The sequence below is a fragment of the Phaseolus vulgaris genome, chromosome 9 (assembly GCF_000499845.2).
Source record: "Phaseolus vulgaris cultivar G19833 chromosome 9, P. vulgaris v2.0, whole genome shotgun sequence".
NCBI lineage: Eukaryota > Viridiplantae > Streptophyta > Magnoliopsida > Fabales > Fabaceae > Phaseolus > Phaseolus vulgaris.
In genome coordinates, this window is record NC_023751.2 from 12,890,344 (window position 1) to 12,904,641 (window position 14,298).

Consider the following 14,298-nt stretch of genomic DNA (forward strand, 5'->3'; position numbering starts at 1 on the left):
ATAATAAATTTTATTTCTTATTCATAATCATTTATAAATGAGGAATTATATTTTTCATCCCATATTTCAAAAGTGGGCCAAGACATACCGAACCCATTATCTACAGAGTAATGACAAGGGGTTCAAAAGATGGTTAGCTGACTCATTCATTTGCAATTACATGCAAGATTTTCCTTGAACTGATATTATATTATGAATCACTTTGCTGATTATACAACTTCTTCTCAGGTCTGGTAAAAGTCTCTGAGAAACCATTTGCTAAAAGAGTGATATTATTTTAACTTAAAATTATTAGAAATAGTGGGAGGAAAAGAGAAATTGTGTGATAAAATGAATAAAATAGAAAACGCTGTAAAAGGAGTTGAGACAGAATTGGGTTAGTGAAAATGTCCCTCCTTGACTGTAAAATTGGTACCTAGTCATTTGCAATTCCAAAGCAGTATTCCAGACTAGGAAAATGAAACGATGAAGGAGATTAAGCTAAGCAGTGGCAAAGCTAAAATATTTAATATTTCGATTTCGATGAGTTGGCACCTATCTGTGATGCCATGCCATGCTTTACAAAATCCAGCATTTCCTACTTCGTTACCAAACATAAAGCTTAGCACCTTCACTTTTCAACATTCATAGCCTCATTCACTTCTCTCTCTACTCAGAGTCAGACTCCATGTTCCCCATTGCTTTCAAACCTCTTGGTCTCTGCATCAAAATAAATTATATTTCTTTACTTATGTGCCACAAAAATAATGTCTTCACATAATTGCAGAAATGGGGATCTTCCTCTTTTGTCCCATTCCATTCCATTTACCTTTTTTGATATTTTCTTCTCCCTAACCTCGTATCGTTCCAAGGTAAGATCGCACAACCATGCGCCAGGACTAACGAGCTGTCAAACAAATCAAAGAATATTCAGAACACAGATCACACATGCAATTATCTGGAATTTCAATACACAATCTCAATTAAGACAGAAAAGAACTCAACAAAAACAAATAAATAAGAATGGGTATGGTAGATACACACTTGCCAAGATAACTATTATTTTATACACCTCATTTTCTCTAAATTTTTAGTTGTTTTTTATCTCATCTCATCACATCATCATTGAATTTGTTTTAATGCATGTTTAGGAGAATGCCAAACAAAAGTTCACTACCAAGAAAATCAAATATTAAAGTAATAGATAAATGCATTTCCATATTTACTTCATCAATGTTTATAAATAAAGATACAGGGTAAAAAAAGATAAGAATAAAATAATTGCATTTTCATCTCTACTTCATCAAAGTTCATAAGGATGCAGGGAAAATAAAAGAAGGGAATAAAAGAAAAAGATTTAAACTAGAATGCAAAGCATAGACTGACACATAAAAGCTAACAATTTTTTTTTCTTCAGTTCTCGTACCAGAAAAAAAGTGTATAAAATTATGTGACACACATTCTTATCATTCAAAAACCTAGAAATAAAGATTGTTTATATAAGCAATAAAAAAAATTGTAAAACAAGAATGAGAATGAAATAGATCTTATATATTATTACACAAGGGTATAAATTTTTTTTTTCAACTATTTCTATACCATGAGTAATATTTTGGCTAGATGAGAGTACACAAGAATTTCTTCCGGTAAGGAGAAATCAACCAGTTTATGAATTTGTCCGCTAGTTCATAGGACTTTTGGTCTTTTATTGACAAGTCTGTGTAATGACTATTCCCATCCCATCAGGTACATCCACTACAACTGGCACCACTCATTCCAATCAGAGGATGTAATCCAGTATGGTCGCTAATACTTCGAACATATGAATCCAACCAACTAACTAGAGCCATGTGTGATAGTCTCTTATTTATTTATTATGTCTTTTACTTAATTTGTTTTTTCCTCTTGATTAGATACACATTCAGTGGCCAACTATCAATAATAATAATCCTTTGTCATGATCTAATAATAATAAAATAATATGGCGTATATGATTAAGATCACAGTTTTACTCTTGATTAAAGAGTAAAACAAGTGATTATTAAGATCACAGTTTTACTCTTGATTAAACAACTGAATTTTCAATACCAGGTACGGCAAAAATTAAAAGGAGCCACGTACGACACAAGAAGCGAAACGATTTTTTTAAAAAAAATGCAAGTACTGCTGCACACAGATTATTATACTAATCAGGATAGGTGTGGGCATCAAATTCAAGAAAACTATTCACTTTCTTCATCCTTAAATATTGTTTTACCATAACTTGTTAAAAGCTTCTTCAGCATCCAGGGAAGGGATTTGTTCCTACTAGGCTAATTTTTATCTGTAGACACTTCTAATAAGTAATAATGGAAAATAAGTAATAAAGCACATAAATAGATATTATTAAATATTATTATTTATAATAAATTAAAAAATAAATATGTCTGACACAAAAGTAGTATGACTACGTACAGGTGGTGGGGACGTTAGACTACTTAATTATTTTGGTGATTAACTATTCGGTGTGAGCCAAGTTTCCTTTGACGTGTGTAAGGCACTCCACAGCTGCCACCCATGTATGGCTTTTCCAGAAAAAGGGAAAAGTAAAATACCAAAGGAAAAAAAAGACACTCACCTAAAAGAATACCACCACAAATCACATACTAAAATTAGAATATGCTACAAATAAATCTGTCCCAGAATTCAACTTTTTAATAAAAAAATATAATACTATTAAAAATTATCAGTAAAATTTTCTGATGGGTCAAGCTTTATACTAACAATATTTTACACCCACTCTAATATTTTGCTATTAAGCCCTTACTTAACAATTTTTTTTTGCAGCAAAATAATTATTTCTTGTTGAGTGAGTACCAAAACAAAGTCATAAAACCTCTGTCAGAGAGTGCTTCATCCAAATCCTGGAATTTCATTGAGATTTGTTTTTACTATTGTCATTGCATAAATCTACTACTAGAGCATAAATTGATGGAAGCTGCTATGATTTAAGATATTGGGCATAATGAAAAGATCAAGTTGATGTGATGCGTAATAATAATAATAATAATTAAGTTGAAGAAAAGAATGAAAAAACAGAAAAGGGGAAGTGAGGCTTACATTGAGGGTCCGTTGAACGAATTTAGCTCTCTTCTTGGGTCTCTGAGGCAGCTTGGAGCCCTTAATGGCGAGAAAATCTTCTTCCTTCTCCTTGTTGGTCAAGGCAATCACGAACTTCGGGGGCCAGACCGGCGGAGCCGCGTCACCGCTGCCGGAGGGCGACCCCCCCTTCTTGCTATCGTGCGCAGTATCCGATGAGGCTGCAGACTTGTTGTTGTCATTAAGATGGTTATGGGTCCCTCTCTTATCGTGCGCACCCCTGTCCGGTGAGGCAATTCCCCTAACGCCCCCGTTGCTTTGTCCTCCTCTCATGGCACTTGAACCTTCTGTGTTCCTAAATTACAACCCAAAAATTAAAAACGCAAGCACAACCCACATGTAATTATCCTATGTGTCTTTCTTAATCGTAAGAACGTGAATCACATCACATAAGACGACATAATAAATAGGGCAAACGAAGATGCATTTCAGAGGTTATTTTAGAGTTAATAAACATATATACATATACATATATATTATATTATGTATGAAAAGTAACTAGGGAGTGGTGAGTTTACGGAATTAACCTTGGGGGATTGATCTAGATCCAAGGGTGGGAGAGGCTGGAATCTATGTAGACGGATTTTTTAGCGTAAAAAAGGGGTCCTATTTTGGACCTTTGCGGGGCTTTGTAATTGTATTTTGGTTTCAAGGAGAGTTGGGTAGTTAATTTATTTTGATTGATGAGATGAGAATTGGATATTTGAGTTCAGCCAGGGGCCTAGCTTAAGAGAGAAAGTGTGTGTGATTCCCTATAACGGCCACAGCTGGTTCCACGGCTTGTTTGGAGCCGTTGGATTTAGAGACCTTTATTATTGGGTAACCAAGATGAAGATTGCTACGTGTTGGATTGATGAAGGAGACGGGACGGATCTGCGACCTGGTCCCTTCAATCCGACGGCCGAAATGGAAAAGGACGTTCGGTTAACACGTGGAAGGAAACCGTCCATTCCATGGTTCCAACAAACTCTGTCTGCTACTAATCCATGTGAATAATCAGCTCCTGCTTCCGCCACCTAGATGTAGATCCACAACCTGCAAATGCCCCCCTCTCATCTAATCCTATCTACTCCCACGCACAAACCTTCTTCATTCCTTTTCTTTCTATCATCTAAATTCAACAATTTTTTTTTTATAATTAGATCTCACAATAAATTAAATACCGGACTCAGATTTGAAAGAGTCAAAATAAATATCTTCACATCTTCTTCATTTATTCCACACATGGAAAACTCACCAAATATATAAAAAAACTAGATCTAGAAAAGAAAATGTCAACGCCAAAGTATCAAGCACACCAACCTAAACCTCTTAAGAAATCCCAAACCCCCTGTTAGACGTCAGAAGCAAAGCAACAAGGTTTGGATTATTAACCTGATTTTCATCCAAATTGTAAAATTGGGCGTTGCTACCCATGATTCCAAGTTGAAATGTAAATTATTTTTTATTTAAAAATGAAACATCGAAATTAATAAAACAATGGCTAAAGGAGTCCTCCAAGTTTCGAAGCGATGTTAATCCAAATTCAGAACCAGATATTAATACCCTATTATGATGTATTTGTGAGGCAGAGATTAGAGTATGTGTCTTAGCTTAGTGATGAGGATATCTCCAAATAAAATATGACGGAAGTAAAGAAGGGGATCTCACGCACTTACCGTGAGTTCCTCTTCATTCTTTAATTTGGATGAGACTGCAAGGACCTGACCAATTGGAGAGTCGACAGAATATAATAAGCCTTTGTGTATTGAGCCCAGACGAATTCAAATATAATAATAATTGGAGTAGTGGCCCAAATTTTTAATTTTTAATTTTAATTTTAAATTTATTTACAGTAACGTCGTTTGGATGAGAAATGTGATTTAGAAGATGCCTCCATGGCATAATTTGGTGGCAGACATGGCTCTAAACAATTTGAAAACCAGTGTCTATTAAGAGGGTGGATCTGCCCCACTACTTACTTCCCACTACACTTTGAACTCATGACCATGTCCACGCTATGCTTTTTTCCCTCCTACTTTTGTTTCTATTGTACCAACACCCTAATTCACTTCCAACCACTTCGTCAGATATTTTTCTACTCATGCCCATGTGCATGTGCTGCTTGCTTCCAAACTATATCCACCCTCAACTCTATATCTTCATCTTTCGCTCAAAATACACAAAGACTACATCTACACCACCACCACCACGGTCCGGCCGCAACCCAAACCCTAGTTTTTTTTATTTTATTTAATATAAACAATATAAAACAGATCAAAACAAAACAGTGACCCACGCGGCAGTGGGCCACCAGCACCATCCTTGCCCTCCAGATAACTACGGATGGATACACACTCAACCACCAGAGAAAAAGAAAAACAAAAAAAACAAAAAAAAAAACAAAACTATTAACATATGCAATTTTAAGGAACAATTTTAAACTTTATGAAACACAATACACAAATCTCGAATTTTAATTTTCCCTCTTTTCGGTATAAAATCAAGAATATTGCCAAAGCCCTATTCTCGGATCTCATTTCAGTCTTCCAAATCAGTTTTTGTTTTAAAAAAAAAGATTAAATCATATTCATTTATCATTCATGGAGAAAGAAAAAGTAACAAATGAATGATAAGAGCTTTACCTGAGAATTCGTGGTTGCGGCGAAGAAGGACGTTGACGGAGATTTGGATACCCGTTATTCTGATTATGATGATGATTGTTATTGTTATTATTATGAGTGTGTCCAACTCCAAGGGTGTTATTATTGCCACCGAAGCTGGGCTTATTTAAAGAATCCTTATCGGTTCTAACGACCCGGCGATCCACCCGAACCGTTGTCCTCTGAACCGGGCCTGAAGAATCGTCCTTAACCTGCACCTTCATGCACCTTAACCGCTTCCGATTCCCCCACTGCAACACCAAATCCGACGTCGTTCCCTGTCTAGCGCCATCGGAACTCGCCCTCAACAGCAACGATCCGTCCCCTCCGCTTTTCTCTCTAGCACCGGACATCATGTTATGGCTTCGAATACTTGACTCTTTCTCCATCTTCAACCCTTCCCTGCCATCATCATCATCATCATCACCATCTAGGGTAATTTAACTACTAGATGAAATAAAAATAACTAGAATTAAGATTTAATAATTCAAATTGCTACATTTTAAAATTGAAATTGAATGTGTTCTTTCACAACAAGGAACACAGACAGCTCTCTCTCGTCCACATCCCAATTGACTGAGGTTATTACACTGTTTAACAGGATTTGCGCATCGAATGGTCCATGGATTCCGAAAAATAAAATTGTATACTGTGAGTATCTTCTTTATCTGGTTCAAGACAAAAATGGACGATGACAATAACAAGAGGGAGAGGAACTGAAGACAGTGGAAATGTTCTGTGCACATGGAAAAAGAAGGTTCAAATTCAATATTTTGACAGGACAGCTAAGATAATGTGAAAACGAGACATCAAATCGATTCAATTCAACTGGTCTTGGGCGGTTCTGCTCAATGCCTCATTTTTTCAAAAGCGACACTAGGATTGTATTGTGAGGGTTGAGATTTAGAAGAGCACCAAAAACACGAGTTAGGCCAAAGAGATCCAGAAAAACTGGATGGGTTACCTTACAAAATTAACACTTGAACAGCAATCAATTCCTTCTGAAACCAAATGGATTTTTCGTGTTTTCCTGCAGGAGATTATGAAGAAGAAAGAAATCAGAGAACAATAGCAAGAAGATATGAACATCAAAACTGAATTATGTGCTGCGGCCAAGACTGCAAGGTTGCGATTAGAATCAATTTATTCAGTTCTAATTTTGATTAAGTACATTAGTTTCTCTCACCTAAATCAGGTCCGGTCAGGACTTCGTTTATGACTGTAGGAAAAGTGTCGGGATTTCAGTTCTGAAGCTATGGAAAATGTAAATCTATGTTGAAAATTCAACTAATAATGACATTTTTCAAAGCTTCTATCAACGATGGATATAAACTCGGGTTTTACACCCAAGCAAGCAACGATCGTTCCTGTAATTACAGGACTAGCAGAAGTTCAGAGCTTCAAAACCCTTTTTTTCTCAGGAGAAATGTATCTGCAGAGGCCAAAAAAGATTCAGGAATAACTTACACAAAACAAGGAATAGAGGAACGAAACAAGGCAAACACAAAAACAAAACTCGGGTCTTATTTCCCAACCTTCAAAACTGGAAAATCTTCTGTAACTTATTAATCGCAATGATCAAAGGAAATCTCCAGAACAGTTGAAAATTTAAAACGGAATTCGGACAAACTGATGGAAATAGTCTTGTAACATGCATCTGAAAACATAAATGGGCCAAAAAAAATGGAAGAAGAAAAAAGGATTCGAGATTAAAACAAGTTTGGTTGTGTGGGTGGGCAAAAGGAGGAAGAAAAGACGAAGAAAGAGATATTGAGGCTGTCTATGTGGCAAACCTCATTGTATGTTGAGAAGGTGTCAGATCCTGAAGATGAAAGTTTGGGTTAGGTGAATTAGCGTTGTAAATTGTGGAGAGATGAAGGAAGGGAAGAGAAGAAGGGGTTGAAGAGGAAGCAGGTTGATGTTGTGATAAAACGAAATAGTTTTTGTGTGCGTGTGTGGTTTGGTGTTTCCATTGAAGGACCTGTTTGTGTTATATACATCTTGTAGTACACACACAGACACTCCTCTGCACCACACCGTAGATCAACAATCTCACGGCTTTCCTTTTTCCTCCCTCTAACCTTTCACGGTTTTCCCTTACACACCCCCTTAAGCCGCTCACCCATGCCCTTACGCCGTTAATGCTTTCTCAACAAGTTAACGGAATCTCTACACTCCTCACATTCCAAATTCCAATTATTATTTCAATGTTAATCCTTATTATCTACTAATCACGCATTTCTTCAAATATTATCTTTTAATTAATCCACCATTTTAAATAACTTCTACATTTTATATTTTCGTTTATCACCAAATATCAGATAAAAATATTTTAAAAGAAGTGCTAGATATTTCTCGTGTTAAATTTATTGAATTTTTAAAAAAATTATTTGATATTTTTAAATTTATTCTGTAACAATATATAATTATTAAATTCATTATAAAATATATTTATTAATATTTTTTCTCTCACTTGTTCATTTCATTCCCGCTTCCAGAATTAATATTTAACCACAGTTAGTTAATCTCCTCTTTATACTAAACCAAACCACAACACCGGTTAAGTGGCAAGTAATAACTACAAATTTGATTTCTTCAGAATTCTGTTTAGTACATAAAAAAAAAAAAAAATCTGATTCATACTTTAATTTAGTAATTACATATTTACCAAATCTGGTTCTCATTCATTAGTTAGTACCAGTCTCATTTCACATTCAAATTATAACTTAAATTTTTCAAATTTCTTTGATAAAACACACTGAAATATATGGGCCAAATTATTTTATAATTTCAATAATGTTCAATATTTTTTTAAGGTTGAAATAATCTTTCCAATATTATTATACTTTTCAAATCTAAAAATTTTCTTTAGTGACTAACTAATGGGTATTAATTGCTTTTTACAGTTACATCAGCAGCTTTTTCACTTTTTTAGTATTAATTATATTTTAAAGTTTATTTTATAAACATATTCTATTATATTAAGAATTATCACAATGGGATGACTAGTTACTGGCATAAAATAAAACGAGAGATGGGCTTACAAACACGATATTGTGCCCTGTCACTAGAAGTTCCAAGGGTCCTCATGGTTCAACATCTATTTTATACAAAATTACAGAGTTGGTTTAAGAAATCATGACCAAAGAACAGTACATGACACAATAATAAGGCATAAGGTTACAACGACTATGTTTGGTCTTCAATGGAGGGCATTTTATGAATTGTGCACTGAAATCGCTGTCCCGAGAACTCCAGGGAGTTGCAGGAATACTGACACATGTCTGTGCATAGGCTTCAGCCATTTGCTCTTTCCGTATTCCAGCATCGCATAATATGGCAAAGGACCTCATATGTTTCATCCCACACTCAGACAGGGATCCACAATGTGTCTCAAAAGTCCTAACCCGAATCAACAATAAATTAAGACACAGCTTTAGTTCAATCAATAAACAAATTATACTTTATAGTTCAAATTCAACATCATTTTATAGGAAGGGAAACACTGCTGGAGGCCCTGCTACCATCTCATACTATAACTATTTGAACTGGATAACTAATAACAAACAGAAAAGCAATGATTCAATCATAGACTGATTCTAGCATCTACAATTCTTAAATTGGAGCATCTCTGCACCTAGATTTTTTACTTGTTATTGTAGGTGGACCATCTATCTTTGATGTCTTTTTTGCCAAATCAATGGCTATAGAATAAAATGGTGCATTGTTAGAAAGGGTCTCATACAATCAAACTCAACAGAGTGAATCAAGGGAAACTGTACAAGTGTTTTAAGATAGTCTCAGTCATCAAGAAGTGGTTGTCCAACAGCTCTCACACTGCTAAGCAGTTCTGGATCCCTTTCAATGCTAAATAAGAGCTTCCCCATAAGTTTCATGTTTTAGTGAGACCTTACTTGAGGGATTTGTTTCTGAGCTGCAGTTTTCTTATCTAGATAGTTAAAAAGTTCTGGTGGTTAGTGTAAACCATATATCTACCTCTTATGGCAATTTGGTTCTACAAATAGGTTAATAGCCACTCCCAACCTAAACCTTGGAAGCTTCAATCAAAAGTAGGATGCCACTGAATTGTTTGGAACATGGAATGAATGTGGAATGGAATCTATGAAAATCACACTTTCATTTAACATCTCACAACTATGAATATACCCTTCAGATATAAATTTTGGGAGCAAAATGATGATGAAGACATGATAAAAAAAACTATTTTTCAACAGTATGATACCTTATCCCAGAAATGGATGAGATCTTCATCACGTTGGTCGACTGCTTTTGAAGGTGGCACCTGTGAGTTTTACTCCAGGGAAGTAGAATTATCATTAGCGAGATTTGTACTCAAATATAAGAAGAGATAGTTCTTGCTAACCTCTATGTCACCGTACTAACCATAGTCTGAAACATAACCACTATACCTCCTTGAACCCATCAAATTTCAGTTCAGAGACTCAAACAAAACAGACAACTTTTCTCATGTATTTAAGCAAGCAAGGTATCAAATAACATTCAGTTTATATTGATTTATTAGGTAACCAAACTAAGTTTGAAACATGATCTTACCATAAATTTAAGGGTGTAGAGGGAAAAATACTGGTCTGTAAAACACCTTACAACATTACTCATTAGAAAAAAAGTAATCTTTCTAACAAAGAAAAAGTTATTAAGGACATAAACAATTTATTTTATATGTAAAAAACGGCTTGGTAAAGTACAAATAATTGGAAAATACAGTTTTATAGTAGCATGTTCATATCACAGCATTCACAGGAATTCATCAAGGTCATGGGAATTGCCTAACTGACTTCTGCTGCTTTTGCAGATGTTGTTGCATAGATATTCAGACCTTCAGGAAGAAGACCTTCAAAGATACTCCCAGATTCACATGCCTCTAGACAAATACCTGCACCATCATTGAATAAATCATTAATGCTAAAAATTAAAAGTAAACAGATAGAGTCAAGATTCACAACTACAGAGACTTTTAGCTTTGGAAGTATATGCAGAAGTTCTAGTTTTTGGGAAAACTATATTGTAGTTGTTGCTAAAATTTCCAATAACCATTGCATAATGTAACTTACATTCTATTCAAAATCAAGCAAAAACACACATAATCAACCCACAAAAATTACAGGAAACACACATTTGCCATTAATAATTTCCAAAAAAAAGAAGGCTCCACCGGGCTGAATGCATGTAAAACCTAGCAATCCATTCAATTAGTGCATACACAATTTACTCTACAAATCATCACTTGTTCTACGTTTTCATACCATTATTACTTTCTTTAAAATATCAAAACTCAAGGGTCAAAAGTCACTACTATCAAGTTTACATTTCGAATCAGTGTCCAGCACTTTGTTTGGATAAGAATTGAAATTGAGATAAAAGAAATAGAGGAAAGAATATAAGAAAATTAATTGAATTGATTTTTGGATGCAGCCTTGTATAGTTTGGATTGTTATAATCAGATAGGATCGAAATGAAGTGATTTATTTTCATTTGTTTTTGGTTATATGGAAAAGTGGAAAAGTGAAGGAAAAAAATGATTAATTCACTCATCTAAGTATATGCAAGATAATCATTACATATATTGTGTAATTAATATAAGTTATAACAATAATTTTGTATTTAATCATGTATCAATTAAAAAAAATATTAAAATAACTGAAGAAAATATAAATAGTCAAACTAAATTATTGTCTTGCATGTTGTAATTTGTTTTTTTATATTAAATTAGGCATGATATTACTTTAATATATAATAATTATAAGAGGTAAGTGTGTGTTTCTTCAGTTCCACGACAAAATATATAAAAATGTTGAGGAGTTGAGGTGAGTGACCTGATGCCTGCAATTACTTTAGTCAAGTTTCATGATGCCACCATATGCTTGGAAGAACCTGGAAGCTAGCTAGGAAAGTAATCGGAGAACCTGGTGGCGGCCACCGGAGAGGAGGGTGGCAGTGAGAAAGAGTATCGGAGAAGGGTCTGTGATGGGCGTGGAATTGAAGAAGGTTGGAATAAAATATGAGGATGAAGATGGTGAATCCCTCACCTACAATTTCAGAGTTGTTGATGTTTCCCATTAATGGTGATTCACACTGTCACGGTGAAGGACTGAGATACTACAAAATAAAATGTCTATCAGAAATTAAAATAACAATTTAATTTAAGTAGTATTTGATTTTAAGTACTTGTATCTAATTTAATTAATGTTTTGTCTTTTAGTATTTTTTATTTTTCATACAACCTTTGCTTTTATAAATGTAAAAGGTTGTTCAAACATTTATTTTTTTGACCTAAAATAGGCTTTTTTGTCTATTCATCATTTCACAAATTTCAAAAAAAATCATTTGATGAATATCCACCTTTCATTCTAAAAATACAGAGAACAAGTAAGAATTGCAGTAAAAATTCAAGAAATCTGAAAAATGAATAATTGAGAACAAGTATAAATAATTGAAGGAAAAAAAAAAGACTAAAATGTAACCTTTCAACAAAATAAGTGAAAAGATAATGGATACGAGAAACACTCTCATGCATGAATGACTAATTTTTTTAGTCAAACTATTCAAGATATTTTTAATTGACATGTAAATTTTTAGTAAGTACATAATCAAATCAGGATTATATTTATCAAATTTGATTTGAAATAAACAAAGCATTCTATTTTTTAGCCTAATCTTAGTTAAAAAGTTGTTTTTTTCAATCTATTTGTAATTGATTTTTTTATAGAAATAACATTTCAAAAGAATATATAAATATAAATATTTAATGTAGTCTTATTTTTACTTTTGTGGAAGGAGTTGTCAATATTTCTCTTACTTTAGGCGGATTTTTTTTCAATAAGTTTCTCTATATGATAATCACTTTATAATAGATAATAGGACAATTTTTTACAGTAGATAAGTATTCTGTTATAAGTTTTTTTTCTTATGCAAAAAAATTGTTAATATTTTTATAAGGGTTTTAATACTTATAAGAATATGATCCACACAAAAATAGTTAAAAACTACAAAATTAGATGCAAATTGAAAGCTATCAATATGACTTGTTGATATATAAGTATTTTACAATTCAAATTTGTTTAAGTAACTTAGACTATAAGTTGTTAAATTGTCTCATTATATATTTTTTATTTGAATTAATGCTACTATACCTTAAATATATATTTTTAAATTTAAAATAAAGAGAAAATTATATTTATATTTTCTCAGGTAGTTAACTAATATTTACATTCTCTAATTTTTTTTTAAAAATAGGAAGCTTGTTTGAAGTTTTTTTCTATAAAATAAAAATAATATTCTATTTAATTTAATTTTAAAATGTATTTACATTTAGTATATTTGTAGAAATACACATTGATTAAAATTTAATAAAAAAATATGAAAATCATTAGTTTTTAAATTTATTAAAGATTTTAATAAAATGTCACACAAGTCACTCATCTTATTCATTTTTCTTCTAATTTAAAATAGACATTTGTATATTTTGGTTTGTAAAGCATATTTTATGATTATTTATTTTTCTATTAAAAATCATGTTTTTAAAAAATACATAAGACAATTTATAATTAAGTGCTACTATACCTTGCATAATATATATATATATATATATATATATATATATTTTACAAAAAAAAACATTTATAATTTATATTTTAAAGCTATTATTTTTATTTAATTTTTAAAAATTATTTTTAAAAAATAAGAGAGATAAATGTTATTTATTGAAAATACAAGGGATGCAATTGTGTTCTAAATTGTTTATTAAAAAGTGTGAGTATTATTTAATATAATATTAAGAGAAGAGTAAGTTTAATTTTCTCACAACAAAATAAAAATATCATACTTTAAAACGAACACCATGTTTTCATAATGTTAATTTATGTAATAGTTAAAAAAAATAGTGTAATAGAAAAAATAGTATCTATCCTAATCAATATTGTTAAATCTAATGTCAAAAAATAAAACAAATATTTCAAGTGATATAATGTTTAAAGTAGAAGGTGTATCATTAAATAATATTACAAAAGTAATAATTATTTATCATTATTAATATATTATGTAATAAAACAATAAAATAAGAAAATGTTATATAATATAACAAAAATTATAACTTATGAGGAGAATATGTATATATATATATGTAGAAAAAATATAAAAAATAATAATAAACAGTTTAAGGATATAATTAAATAAATTAAAAATATAATACTTCAAATAATATTTAAAAAAATACAAATTAGTAAAAAAGTATTTGATTATCAAACATTACTAATTAAGTCAGACAAACCTTTCAGTTAGTAAAAAAATTTAAAACTAACTAAAATGACAAGTAAAATCAGTAGAACATACTTTATTAAGGATTTTTTTTAATGAATTTCTCTTTAGAGAAAAAAACTTATAAATTAAAATATAATTTATGTATGAGTTAAAAAATATATAAATTGCATGAGAGAATTTATATGAATTAGTTTTCACATAAATGAAATTTATAAATAATATTAATATTTTTCTTTTTTTC

The 14,298-nt window shown here is 31.9% G+C and overlaps 1 protein-coding gene and 1 long non-coding RNA gene across 8 annotated transcripts; both read right to left on the reverse strand.

Moving 5' to 3' along the window:
• Window positions 1-372: 372 nt before the first annotated feature.
• LOC137821977 (uncharacterized) lies at window positions 373-7,953 on the reverse strand. Of its 7 annotated transcripts, none has more exons than XM_068626804.1 (8): window positions 7,553-7,837; window positions 7,295-7,416; window positions 6,946-7,191; window positions 6,724-6,789; window positions 5,742-6,161; window positions 3,079-3,412; window positions 809-886; window positions 373-699 (listed from the first exon to the last, which is right to left on the reverse strand). In XM_068626804.1, the coding sequence occupies exons 5-8, from the start codon at window positions 6,146-6,148 to the stop codon at window positions 649-651; spliced, it is 870 nt and encodes a 289-aa protein (XP_068482905.1). In that variant the 5' UTR covers window positions 6,149-6,161; window positions 6,724-6,789; window positions 6,946-7,191; window positions 7,295-7,416; window positions 7,553-7,837; the 3' UTR covers window positions 373-648. The 7 variants fall into 7 exon arrangements, with proteins under 7 accessions (XP_068482905.1, XP_068482908.1, XP_068482904.1 ...); XM_068626807.1 differs by having other exon boundaries at window positions 5,742-6,203; XM_068626803.1 differs by having other exon boundaries at window positions 7,295-7,953.
• Window positions 7,954-8,777: 824 nt separating this feature from the next.
• Window positions 8,778-12,010, reverse strand: LOC137821978 (uncharacterized). The gene is made up of 3 exons (XR_011082901.1): window positions 11,615-12,010; window positions 10,003-10,674; window positions 8,778-9,161 (listed from the first exon to the last, which is right to left on the reverse strand). It is a non-coding gene; the product is annotated as an uncharacterized lncRNA (long non-coding RNA).
• Window positions 12,011-14,298: the final 2,288 nt, after the last annotated feature.

Bases quoted from the DNA above. Each gene is read 5' to 3' on its own strand.
- LOC137821977 (XM_068626802.1), bottom strand. The intron at 3,413-5,741 runs GTAAAGCTCTTA...GTTGTAATTTAG, and splicing joins CCGCAACCACGAATTCTCAG to GAACACAGAAGGTTCAAGTG. The intron at 700-808 runs GTAAATGGAATG...ATTTTGATGCAG, and splicing joins AGAAGAAAATATCAAAAAAG to AGACCAAGAGGTTTGAAAGC.